At 37.7% G+C, this 12,372-nt stretch overlaps 1 protein-coding gene across 2 annotated transcripts; it reads left to right on the plus strand.

Annotated features, from left to right (window-relative positions):
- The first annotated feature begins 776 nt into the window (after positions 1–776).
- Positions 777–9,982, plus strand: LOC149815509 (uncharacterized). Of its 2 annotated transcripts, none has more exons than XM_089988727.1 (7): positions 777–916; positions 3,495–3,681; positions 4,239–4,312; positions 6,854–6,959; positions 7,932–8,474; positions 8,865–9,202; positions 9,458–9,982. In XM_089988727.1, the coding sequence occupies exons 2-7, from the start codon at positions 3,528–3,530 to the stop codon at positions 9,614–9,616; spliced, it is 1,374 nt and encodes a 457-aa protein (XP_089844853.1). In that variant the 5' UTR covers positions 777–916; positions 3,495–3,527; the 3' UTR covers positions 9,617–9,982. The 2 variants fall into 2 exon arrangements, with proteins under 2 accessions (XP_089844853.1, XP_089844854.1); XM_089988728.1 differs by having other exon boundaries at positions 797–916; positions 3,478–3,681.
- The last annotated feature ends 2,390 nt before the right edge of the window (positions 9,983–12,372 follow it).

Consider the following 12,372-nt stretch of genomic DNA (forward strand, 5'->3'; position numbering starts at 1 on the left):
ACCTTAGGGATGGCAGTGGACTAGGGTGGGGGATAAGGTCTCTACCTAAGGTCTCTACCTTTGCCTCGTCTCAAAGTCCTGCCCTCCATCCTTGCACGGGTTTTGATTTTAACCTCCATCCCTGCCTCCATCTTCGTTTCATGTCCTCCATCCCCAGTCTAAATGGGGGTGAGGCAGGGTGAGGCCCTGTTTTCCCTCGGTCCACTGTCATCTCTAACGAAGGATCGACGACGGAGTGAGGCAGGGCAAGGCAGGGATTGAAGGTGGAGACGGAGCGGTACAGGAAAAAGCATAAGTCCATCCCCACCTCCATCTCATCATGGGTTTTGAATTTAACCTCCATCCCTGATCCAAATGGGGGCAAGGTGAGGCGGGGCTGCCATCGCTACACCACCTGATCTCTACCAGCCTTATCCAAGTCCAATCAAGCCCTTAACTGGACCCAGTGAGGTTATCTTAAGATCGCATCCAGATCCATGTCTAACGTTTTCCAACCGAACCAAACGGATTGCCACAGAGAGAGAGAGAGGGGCAAGCCAATGTGCGGCGACATGTCAACATCCTTCAATACCCGTCTGCCACGTGTATTAAAGCATCTGTTGCTCCCAAAAGATGCACCAGCTGACGTGTCTTACTGACGTATGCTTTCACAAAAATACGTTTCAAACCCCTAATGGGCAAACGGTGGTGGCGATATCAGATCCTGACCGTCGATGAGGTTACAGAGAGTCGTCCAAACGTTGGCAAGGATTGCCAAGCAAGACTCCTTTTAGAGAGAGAGAGAGAGAGAGAGAGAGTCTTCGAGTTCGGGGGGAGAGCCAACTTTGTTGCCCTCCCTTCGTGTTCGGGGATTCGAAAAAGATTGAGTTCGAGCAAAAACCGGAGCACCAATCCCCTCTTCTTCGAAAATTCTGAGGTTTGATTTCTGTTTTCCTGTTTCATTCTTTGTTGGGTTTTCTAGACTGATCCTTTTATTGCTTCTCTGATCGAGAAATTTTTGGGTTTTGTGGGTTTTGCGTATTTCTTCTGTAATCTGTTGTTGGTTTTATCTTTGATGAATTTTGGTTCTTTTCTTTTCGTTTTTAGTTGGTTTTCTGGGTGTGGACGAATCTGGTTTCTTTGTTTGCCCGGTGGATTGTTTACTTTTGGCTCTTGATGAAGGTTGTTGGCTTTTTTGGGTGTTGGGATTTTTGTGGTTTTAGTGGGGTTTTTGTCCGGTTTTGGACGTTGGGTTTGGGTTTGTGAGGGTGTGGGGAGTGGTGATGAAGGGTGGGATTGTGGGGTGTGAAGATTTTGGGATGTGGGTTTGTGTGTTTAAGAGTAGAAGTTGGATTTTTCAATTGTGTGTAGGGTGGAGGGATCAAATTCGAGATCACTTTTGTGGTTTAACGAAAATCACATGTTTGCAAGCGAGATTGAAACCCAATTTGGCTCTTATGGAGTGGAGATTTAGGTTTGGTTTAATGGCTGGAAATCAGCGCGGAGCGACAGAAGGGTGGTTTCAAGAATTTAAAGTGTCTAATTATGCTCCTCCTATTTTTTTCCCTCTTTCCCTTTGATATGAGAAGGAAAGTTATGGTCATGTAGTTCTGAAGCATAGGTAGGAGGTAGCTGCTGGTAGGACAAAACTGGCACTGGTTTATCATTGGCAAGAAGGACGGAGACCATAGTGAAAGTTTTGGATTTATTTCACAAAACCATAAAAAAGAACAAAGGAAGCAAGAAAGACAAGTGGGGTTCTGTATTAATAATTAAAAGATGAAACTATTTCTTTGGAAAGATGTTGCTAGTTAAACCTGTTTTAAAGAATCACTATATCCCTGAAATTTACTCAGTGAATATGGTTTATCTGCTTGCTAGATTTGGTGTCATAATTTTTATTAATGGACATTCCATCATGCTTTGGCTTATGGATACCAAGCATTTTAATGATACTTTAGCAATAAAACTACAAAAGAGTACTGGATAATAAATATTAGATAGCATTGTAGAATTATATAGCTTGAGTTCAAAACCATGCCTAATAATGCTAGAATATATTCAGCATGAGTGCTATCTGCCTCTCTCTCTCTCTCAATATTTTATAGGATCCATTGGCTGTACTTGGTTGCACGATTATACTTTATTTCTTTTGAATCACAAAGATATCTGCCTTATAATTGCATCTTCTTTAATATTATGATTGTTGCAATCATAGTCACCTGCATCGTTCAAGGTGATTTCTTGCCGAGGGTTTTTCTCAGAGAAATTTTCGGAAGTTGTTTTTTCTTGAGAAAATCTCGGGAGTGTAAAATTTGAAAAAATATAAATAATAATAAAAAAGATAAGAAAATACTGTCTTGCATTATTTTTCTTGCAAAAATATAAAGAAACAAGTTTTAAAAGATTAAAAGGAATATAGAAAATTTAAGCTTAAAATATAAATTTTTTTTTTTTGCCAAAAATATCATCATATTATTGTGACATTTTGAGTTTTGGTAATATTTTGAAAATATCATGATATATTGCTGATAATATAGGCTGACCTTAAATCACCGATATTATCACAATCTATGTCATATGGGTGCGGGTGCGGGGGTGCGGCACTTTCAAAAAACTTGGGTGTGGGGGTGTGGCAATATATATATATATATATAAAGTCCAAAAGTTGGACATAAATGACCCTGGGTGCGTTGATCACACCCAGGGTCAGGTTGACTGCACCAGGTGTCGCACCCGCACGTGCACCCGCGTCGCGTCGACGTGAGTGCAGCACCCAGTTGGCCGAGTCCCTATGACATAGATCACAATTGCAACCACCATATGGACAGGTGTATATCTACCATCCACAACTTTTGATAGAATTGCATGACTCTTTTGGATAAATCTCCTATGAAATGTCATTTTTATACTGTAGAGTGTAGACCTTTTGCATTTTTCATTTCTTCATTCTGTACAGCCTTTCATTCTAATATGGAGCACAATAATCGCAAATATTGATTTTTTTAATTTATTGCATTTTTAAAGGCTTTTATTCAAGTATGTGAGCCTTAAGCTATCATGATAAATTTAAAAAAACTCCAAAATGTGTATGTCATGTTATTGTTGCAATATTATCAGGGAAATTTCATTTTCAATAAATTCTTTCTTTTTTGTTAAATCAAATCTTTATTTTTTTGCTGAAAATTTTCAAAAATTTCCATATACTTCCCCAAGAATACCTGTTACTTTTAAATTATTCTGATAAATGAGAGTCCTGGTTGATTTAATTGCAAGGCTGATATTTGAGACTATGGAAGTATGTTATGTCTCTACGAATTTGTATTTCTAAATGTAATTCATTCACTATCTTCACATATTTTTGTTACTTCTTTGGTTTTTACTGGTTATTGGCTCCCCTCAACCTGAGTTTATCAATATGTGCATAATCTTAATAACCTTAGTATGATAACTCATTTCTGAATTTAGATAAATCTGGAAACATCTTGATCCTTCCAGTGGAATTCTTTGATTAGGAAGTTGCTGCCTGAACTTAAGAGTACCCACATATGAAGAGTAAACTAAGCAACAGCTCAAAAAGAAAGGGGATTGGTCTCCAAGCATGCTGCCAATCGAATAAAATAGCCAAAGATTCTCGATGTCAACCTAAATTACATCATCAAGCTATAGAACTGGAGGCTTCTTCAATTGAAAGAAATCAAGGTGGTAATCAGCTGTATTTTTTCTGTAGTTGGATACAGTTCTTGATAAGTATAATACTCTACTAGAAGGTTGTATCGGTTTCATGGAGATTTGTGAAAATGTTTCTTTTCTCTCCTTTAATTCCAGACTAGTAAATGTTTCTTTGTTGGGGCTTTTTGATTTGATAGTCCCCATAATTTGAATATAATGATAAATTTTCCTTTTTTTTTAAATTCTGAATGTGAAGAACAATATGTACAATCTTACCAAATTGTTTTTTTAGTATTTTCATAATTGCGTCAGAAAAAAAGAATATCTGGTACTTACGGAGTCTTGAATATGATGCAACTTTGAAAAATTTCTTACCATTTAATAATCTGTTTACTGCAATTTCGAAGCATTCCAGCTTCTTGTCATTAGAGTGAACATGCTGATGTCAACTTACCAAATAATCTTTTGTTTATACTTCATATCTTCATAATTGCTTACAAAAAAAAGAATGGCTGGCACTTAATGAGTTCTGATTATGAGGAAATTTTGACAAATTTCTTACCTTTTAATAATGTGTTTTACTGCAGACCCATGCATTCCAACTTCTTGCCATGACGGTGAACATGCTAACGTTGTTGACCATGCAGACACATTTGCTAATGTGAGTGTCTGATAATAAAATTTTGCTGTAATTGTTGTTTGTACCTTATGTTAGGCTGGGCATTGAAAATATTAGCACGGGGCACAATTAAATTTTTTATTTTTCTTGTATGCTTTTTCATCTGCTCTCTTCTATTCTGTATGCTTTGCTGATCATTGCCTGTGCAAGTATTCTTATGAAAGTTATACCATCTTTACTGGATGGTGGTATGAATGCTGGAAGTTCCAGCCACTGAGTTGGACCTGATCATGATTAGTAGAATAATGAGGCTGTTAAATCTATAAACATAGTTTCCAAAAGAAATAATAGCTGCATGTTAGCCCATTTCACCTTAAACTGGTTGCTGGAAGCACTAGGTGAAGTTGCATTGAATAGATCAGTTGAAATCAGAATTGGACGCTCTAAAGTCTAACATGGATCAGACTTGGACACACCATAACCCAACAGACAGAACTAAGCAAATTCTGACTCAAGCCAGATGGAGCTGATGCTAACCAACATTGAGTCACTATGACCTAGATCCACTTGATTTTTGCTTGGACCTGCGTGCTTTTCAGTTAGATCCAACTTATACCCATCTAGGCCCAACCATGGTGACAAAAGTTTAAAACGGCAATTTCTCGGTTGTGAATTTCTCCTGAGATTTTCAACTTTCTGAATACTTCTTGAGTTTTCTCAAAAAATATAACCATCTAGGCCCAATCGAGGTTTCTGAATATTTCTTGGGAAAATTATAAAAAAATCAATTAATTTCTCAAAAAATCTAAAAAAATTAAAAAATAAGAAGGAAAGTAATTCACAATACACCTTATTTCCAAACCGATTTATTAAGGGAAAACACATTTCCCATTTCATTTTCGCCTAAAAATAAATTGGGGAACAACAGAAAAAAATAGATGAACTGCAAAACAACAAAAAACAAAAGAAAAGAAAGAAAGCGAAGTTAAAAAAAAATTCTTTTTTTTTTCTCCTTTTAGAGACGTCAAAGAAGAAAACGAAGAACCAATTCAAGCAAATGCATTGCTATAACAAAAATTCTGGACAAATGAAAAAGAGAAACAAACACCCAAAATTTTGAGAGAGAAAATTGTTACGAAATCATTAGGAGAAAAAGAAAAAAATGAAACATTATTTCCTTTCTCACTCTCTTGATGAATCATCGCTTCTGAGATCGAGAGAGAGAGAAAGATAGAACGATGATCGTCCTCACCTTTTTTTTTTTCTGTTATTGTAAATTTCACCTTTGCATTTCATTCTGCTTGAACCACTCTTCGTCTTCAATGAAAGGAGAGAGAGATTTATGGATGATGAGAAGAAGAAATAGACAAAAATGAGAAGCAAAAGGGAAGAGAGAGAGAGAGAGAGAGAGAGAGAGAGAGTCACCACGCCGGAATCGTTCACGCTTGTGAAAATCTGAAATGGCGAGAGCTTGTGAGTTGTGAGAATCTGAGAAAGAAAGATGTTAGGGTAACTGGGTAACTTAGGAAGCAGCTCAGTCAGCCGTTGTGGGGGCTTTTGTGTAAAACGAAAAACAAAAAAAGTGTTGCAAAATGACCAGCGATATATCGCGATATTTACAAAATCTCGTGATATTTTCGTGATGTATCGTCTAAGCTGGTGCTGCAGCTCAACAAACCCCATGGTTCTGGGTTAAGCCAATGTTGGTACTGGTACTGGTTCAGTTAATTTCGCTGCAAGTTGGGATGCAGAATGAGTTTCGCTTTAAGGGATGGATTTTTTGAAGAAACAACAGGGGTTAAATTTGGATGGTGGTATCCATTTATTAGCACAAGAAGCAGGAACCTTCCCATTCTCAATGCAAATGAGAAGGGGACTATAAACTATCATTCTTTATAGTAGTTCAAAGACAGCCTTACTAAGGGTGACTTCTCATCACTCATTCTTCTGTTTCATGGAAGCTTATTTTTCATTCAATAAAAAAAAGGCTCAACCCTAAAAATTTCTTCATTAGATTTTTCAGATTTCCAGTTGTGGTTTAGATTCTTTAGAAGGCATTATTATACAGACTGTTAAGCTTCACTACTGATGCCAAAAAAGGTAGAATCCTATCAAAATGCTAATTGGTGGAAATGTTTAATAATACATTTCTTGCCCTTTTATTGGTCCATTTGTCCAACTAGTATATATCATCGAACCTTGAGGTTTTAGTCTATTGGCTTTATTAAATTGGATTTGCATATTAATGTTGTGTTGTGGTTGTTGATCATATCACTCTGTTTGAATTTGCTTCAGAATTTTATGTTAGCTTGATTAACCGTTGGGCCTGCCTCTCATGGTTATGTATACTAAGTGATGAGTGGTGGACTGGGACCTCTCAATGTTAAGCTTAGTGAAAATCTTTTTGTGTTATGTTTTTCATATTATTTGAACTTGTTGGAGATAACTTGCATATTCTTGTCTGACAGTTTGGTTGAAGTCCTCGTTTTAATCTGTATCTTCATTTAATTTTTGTCTACAGTAATTTTATGTTAGGAAGGCGCTTCTTCTTGATGTTTCATTGTGTAAATGTCTGCTTTGCAGGTGGTACCAGTGACCACATCTTCATATTTATCAGAGACAATCTTCTCTCCTCCATTAGAGCCCAACGAATGTCAATGGCAACAGTTAATTTATAGTTGTGGTGCAGGTATGATGATGATCCAAACCCATTGGTTGTTGATCTTGCAGTATTCTTCATTTTACCTTTTATTTTCCGTTTTCTTGTTCCCCCTTTTTTCCTTTTTTTTGGTTGGGCTGGGTGGGGGAGGTGGTTTGGGGATGTGTTTCGGGGTGCTATTAAAAGAAGATGGTGTGTTTCAATCTCTATCTGTGGTTTACAGTTTTATAAATTTGTGGTTGTTACAAGCCAAGTAAACAAGCCTTACAACCAGCTTGAGTCCCAGATTCGAGGGTAGAGGCCCTGTTCTTGAATTATCAGGCACCCCTTCCATGTAAAGCAATGACCAAGGAGCTTTAACCCATCTGTGCAAACATATACCCATTTTTTTCAGCATTATTTTAGGTACGCCTCCTCATTGACCATAGTTGGGTAACTAGTATAGTATGCCTGTCACATCCCTCCCTAAATTCTGCCCAGTTAAGGAAATATTTGGAACTGTTGTAACCAGTAAAGAGGAAATAAATCACTTCAAGTTATTCAGGAAAAATGGAATAGCAGCAGCCAAAATCTTCACATGCTTCATTCTAGGTTCCTTAAATTTTTTATAAGTAGCCTTTTCATTTAGATTTCGATTAAAGGTTTAGTTGGCTAACTATGCCATATTCATTGCTGAAGATTGGTTTGCTCTGACAACTGTTTTTTGATACAATCAACTAAAAAATATTTAAAAATGAAAACAAATTTGCTATAAAAATATAAAAGGAGATATTTTGGATTTATTCGTGTTCTTTTTCTTAAAAATATTATTGAACATGTGGGAGAGCAATTGCTTCATCATAATCTGCTCGTTTACTGGGGTAATATACTTGGCATCCAGGCATCTGTGTCATGTGCTGCTTTCTGTTGCCTATTCTTATTTCTTTATACTTAATAGACATTTATATGATTTTTTTACACTTCTTATTGGTGTATTGAATTATATAATTTTTATTTTGGCAGTTCAAGACTGTGAGAATCTTGCTGTACCAGATTTAATTTCTGAAGATAGTGATGATAGCAGTAACAGTCCATGTGATCAAAGGAATTGCAATTTGGAAAGCTTCCATGTTACTGATGCAAGCACTGCTAGTTTATCTGCTGAGGGAGATGTTGGGCTTGATGAGTCCCTTAGTTCTAATTCTGGCATTGACTATGAGTATGTCCATCCGGAGATGATGTTTGATGTATCTGAGCAATGCATGATACTCCCTTTCTTGGAAGAAATTGCAAAAACTAACAATGATGATGCAGAATCTGTTGAAGAAGCTATATTGAACTCTGATGACGCATTCTTATTTTTGGCAATTCATCAGGCCAAATCATCTCAGCAGGGTTATGACCACAACAGTTATGAAATTCTCGATGATATGGAATATTTTGATCCACAGCTATTTATTGGGAATTTTTCAGACCTTTCTGAGGCAGTTCCTTCTTATTTATCAATAACGTTACCAAAGTACACACGGAAAAGGAAGCCTATAACTCTAGTTCTTGATTTGGATGGTAAGGAAGCTATAATCTTCTTTCAATCTCTCAAGTTTCCTGAAATTCCTCTTCTGCGATGTATTCTAATGCTTACAGAATTGCTTATATCGGTTGCATTATTTTGTACTTATTTGAAGTCAACTGCTTTATTCATGTGAGAGTTGTGAGATAGACTATGAGAAGTCTGCAAAATTTGTGTGATATTTTAAAGACTTAGGATTGAGGGATTAGGCAGTTGATGACTGAAGTCATTGTATATAAGATATCTGTAAAATTAGTCAAAGCTATTGCCTGCAGATATTACTGGTGTTATGCTTCTCTTTTTAGCTTTAGTGCATGCTAGGTTTTTGTTATGGGATATGAAATTGTGAATGCTTGTCGCTAAGTAATGGTCCTTTTTCGCTCCAGAAACGCTAGTTCACTCTTCCCTGGAGCATTGCCCTGATGCAAACTTTACCTTTCCTGTATATTTCAACATGAAAGAGCACACAGTCTATGTTCGCCAGAGGCCCCACCTCCACACATTCCTTGATAGAGTAGTGGAGATGTTTGAAATCATTATTTTCACAGCTAGTCAGAGCATATATGCTGAGCAGCTTCTGAATATATTGGACCCTGACCAAAAGATCATTTCTCAGCGTGTTTACCAGGAATCTTGTATATTTTCAGATGGCAGTTATATGAAAGACCTAACAGTTTTAGGACGTGACCTGGCAAAAGTTGTCATTATTGATAACACTCCACAGGTTTGTTTTTCCCCGTTCTTATAGCTAGTCTTGAATTTTACTTCTTGTTCTGACAGTTGTTTGAGTCACTGACATGCATGCACTTTCATGCGTCCAAGAAAATAGGTGTTATGTGTGATTGTGTTGGCATTTATATTGTGTGGTTAATTGGTTTGGAGAAATGTTTATAAGCCAGTAACTTTACATAGTTATGGCTTTTATTTTTTTATTCTTCCATGAACTTGTCAACATTATACTTCCTCTTAATGTTTTCAGGTTTTCCAGTTGCAAGTGAATAATGGAATTCCTATTCAGAGCTGGTTCGATGACCCAACAGATTCTGCTCTACTTTCTATACTTCCCTTCCTTGAGACACTTGCCTCTGCTGATGATGTCCGTCCTATCATTGCAAGGCGGTTCAGTGCCAAAGACTGATGATCCTCATCCCATTTTAGCTTCTATTTTTCGCTGTTTGCTACCAACCTGTCTTTCTCATACACCCTTCTGATTCTAGCAATCCCAGAAATAAGTTACAGAATAAGTTTGTTAACCAGTATTATTGTTATTGACAAGCCATCACCAAAAGCAGCTTAGCTGTCCTATTTCTCTTCCTCTCTGCCTCCAGTCAACTGCAAAGATTTATTCTGGAAGTTCCCATGCAATAAACAGACTTGGCGATTTGGTTGCTGAAATTGTTGGCAGCAGGTTGTGGTTTATGGTGTGCAGCAGAAAAGGCATGTTGTGGCTAAGGTTGTGTATATGAAAGATTTTGATAGTAATAAAGTTAGTTGCTTGCTCTCATGCTCCTGTTTGTAAATATGTCATTCATTTGTGGCCTTTGACCGCCTTGATATCAATTTTATGTCCAAATTTTACCCGAACGGTATTACATTTCCTTCGTAGAATGTTTTCTTGTTAAGGCAACCATTCTCGAGACATGTAAAATGTTCAGTAGGGAAAGTCACTAGAGAAATTTATTTTCTGTAACTGCTCGCCCTGAGAGACCTATTCGACCTAATGTTGCTGTTACAACCAATGTGCCTCTGCAGCTAAACGAGTTTATGGCATTTCCTTTTTCTTTTTGCCCTGTTGACCTTCTTGTATGCTTTAAACTACATCTCCTATGCAAGTTGATCATGCTTAGTTTGGTCATGTCAGTTTTGTTTATTTATTCTGTATATTTTGTAATCAAATATTTTAAGTAGGCACTTGTGTACAGAAAGACGTGCAATATTTTGGTTATCCACTGGGGTTGACTGATATTGCATCACTGATTCATTAGGACTTGTATATGATATATTTAATATTTTGTGTCATCCAGTTAACTGTGTACCGGCATGATCCTGCAAACTTCAGGGAGTTATAAAAGCACAATCACTTATGGCTGAGACTAGAGAGTCTGATAGCGTGTTGGTTCAGTGCATGGTGTTGTCTTATGTGCAGGAATTTATAGGAGAATCGCAATAAAGATGTGAAGTATGCATCCATAGCACAAATGCATATTGCATGGTAGCATATTCATTTAAAATGTGAGGCTACAGTAACTCCATCTGCTTTGGCTTTGGTGCCATTCAAAAACCAATATCTTTCTGGTGCCAAAACTTTTATCTTTCAGTGTTTCTCAACTGCATTGCTATTGGATCAAGGAAGCCTTTTAGCTTTGATGTAATTTACTGGAACCGAATCTGCTTTGAGAGTTGTAAAAGGCCTGAGTTTTTTGCTAAAAATTTGTGTAGCTAAACTTATACAAGCATTAATTTGTGTAGCAAAACTTTTACCATATCCTTTTCCAGTTTAATATCTCTTAATATCAGGTGTGCTGTTTTATGAACACTAAGGGTACATTTGGTTCGATCACATGAAATTCACTTCCTCGTACACTTTACAAAGTGAAGCTTATTTGAACAGAACCTCAAAAGCAAATGTGTGAGATTTACTCTCATGAGGTCTCATGAAATTTCAAATCTCATGAGATTTTGAAAGTGAATCTCTTTTGAACAGTTCACTTTTCAAAAACACAACCAAACATACCCTACAACAGTCTGGAAAGATTAAAAAAAAAGATGAAATTGCAATGCCAAGCTGATCTCGAATAACTTAGATCCTTCATTCCTGGGCTATAAAATTTCAGCAATTGATAAGGCACAGCTTGATTCTGTTGATAATCATCATCAGCATTAAGGAAGGTGGTAAAATAGATCGGGAGGGTGTTGGTCCATTTTCCACAATGAAACCCATGGCAAGGCCCCATGTTGTGTATCTCCAAGTGACTGCACAAACCAAACGCCTGGATTGTCAGCCTTTAACCTCAGTATTGCCCATCCACCACTTGACACCGCCACTGTATTCCTCTCTGGTGGTTCAACCAGGTTATAACTGCTCTCCTGGTTCAATGCAGGATCAAAGTTTCCGATGTCCATGAATATGAATGGGATGGTTCTATGCATTTATGAAACTTGTATCCTGCAGCACCACATGCACCATAAGGAACCAGAACAAGCTTGCTCCTAGTCTCTGAATTCATATTGGTAATTCTAACCAAGTTTAGCCCGGTGTAGTTGTAAGGGTTGCGGAGGGTTCTTAGGAAAATCAGTGGTGAAAATGCCTGATGTGTTTCGATAGTAGGCCAAGCGAGGTAGAGATTGAACAACAAATGACTGGTCGTTGATGGATGCGGAGAATCTCCTACCATTCATACCTTTGCATGTCCAGTTTGCCGGGCAGTCTTGAAGGTTAAAGGCTAATGGCTATACACGCGCATGTCTACCTTAGGGACCTTGCATGGGTAAAAGCCTGGAGTCAAGGCTGCGTAGAGTATCAGAAAAGTTGGTAACAAATGCTGTCTTTCATTTGTGGAAGTTGTTTGGCTTCAAGCATTGACGATTTTGACTACGGCAACGACAATGATAGTGGTGAGATTGGTGCTCCATTTTGTGTGTAGTGCATGAAACCAATAGCTGTAGTGTTGTCAAATGGAGCAAGAGCAGAAGCATTTGGTCTGACTGCCATGGCAAATACTTGTTGACGTGGGGTTGTGAATGTAGAGAGAAGGATGGTTGTGGTTTGGCCAGGGGGCTACCATGATGGCAAGTGTGGTGAATGGCTTTGTGTACGACCCGTCGACTTCAACCACTGTGAGGGTGTGGTCTGCAACTGCAAAGAAGAGCTCATCGTTGAGGGCAGCATGGATC

The sequence above is a fragment of the Nuphar pumila genome, chromosome 15 (assembly GCF_984573655.1).
Source record: "Nuphar pumila chromosome 15, dmNupPumi1.hap1.1, whole genome shotgun sequence".
Classification (NCBI taxonomy): Eukaryota; Viridiplantae; Streptophyta; class Magnoliopsida; order Nymphaeales; family Nymphaeaceae; genus Nuphar; species Nuphar pumila.

Coding starts and splice junctions, on each gene's coding strand:
- LOC149815509 (XM_089988727.1), top strand. CDS start 3,528: ATGAAGAGTAAACTAAGCAACAGCTCAAAAAGAAAGGGGATTGGTCTC. Junction 4,313..6,853: donor ATGCAGACACATTTGCTAAT/GTGAGTGTCTGA, acceptor TCTGCTTTGCAG/GTGGTACCAGTGACCACATC. Junction 9,203..9,457: donor TTATTGATAACACTCCACAG/GTTTGTTTTTCC, acceptor TAATGTTTTCAG/GTTTTCCAGTTGCAAGTGAA.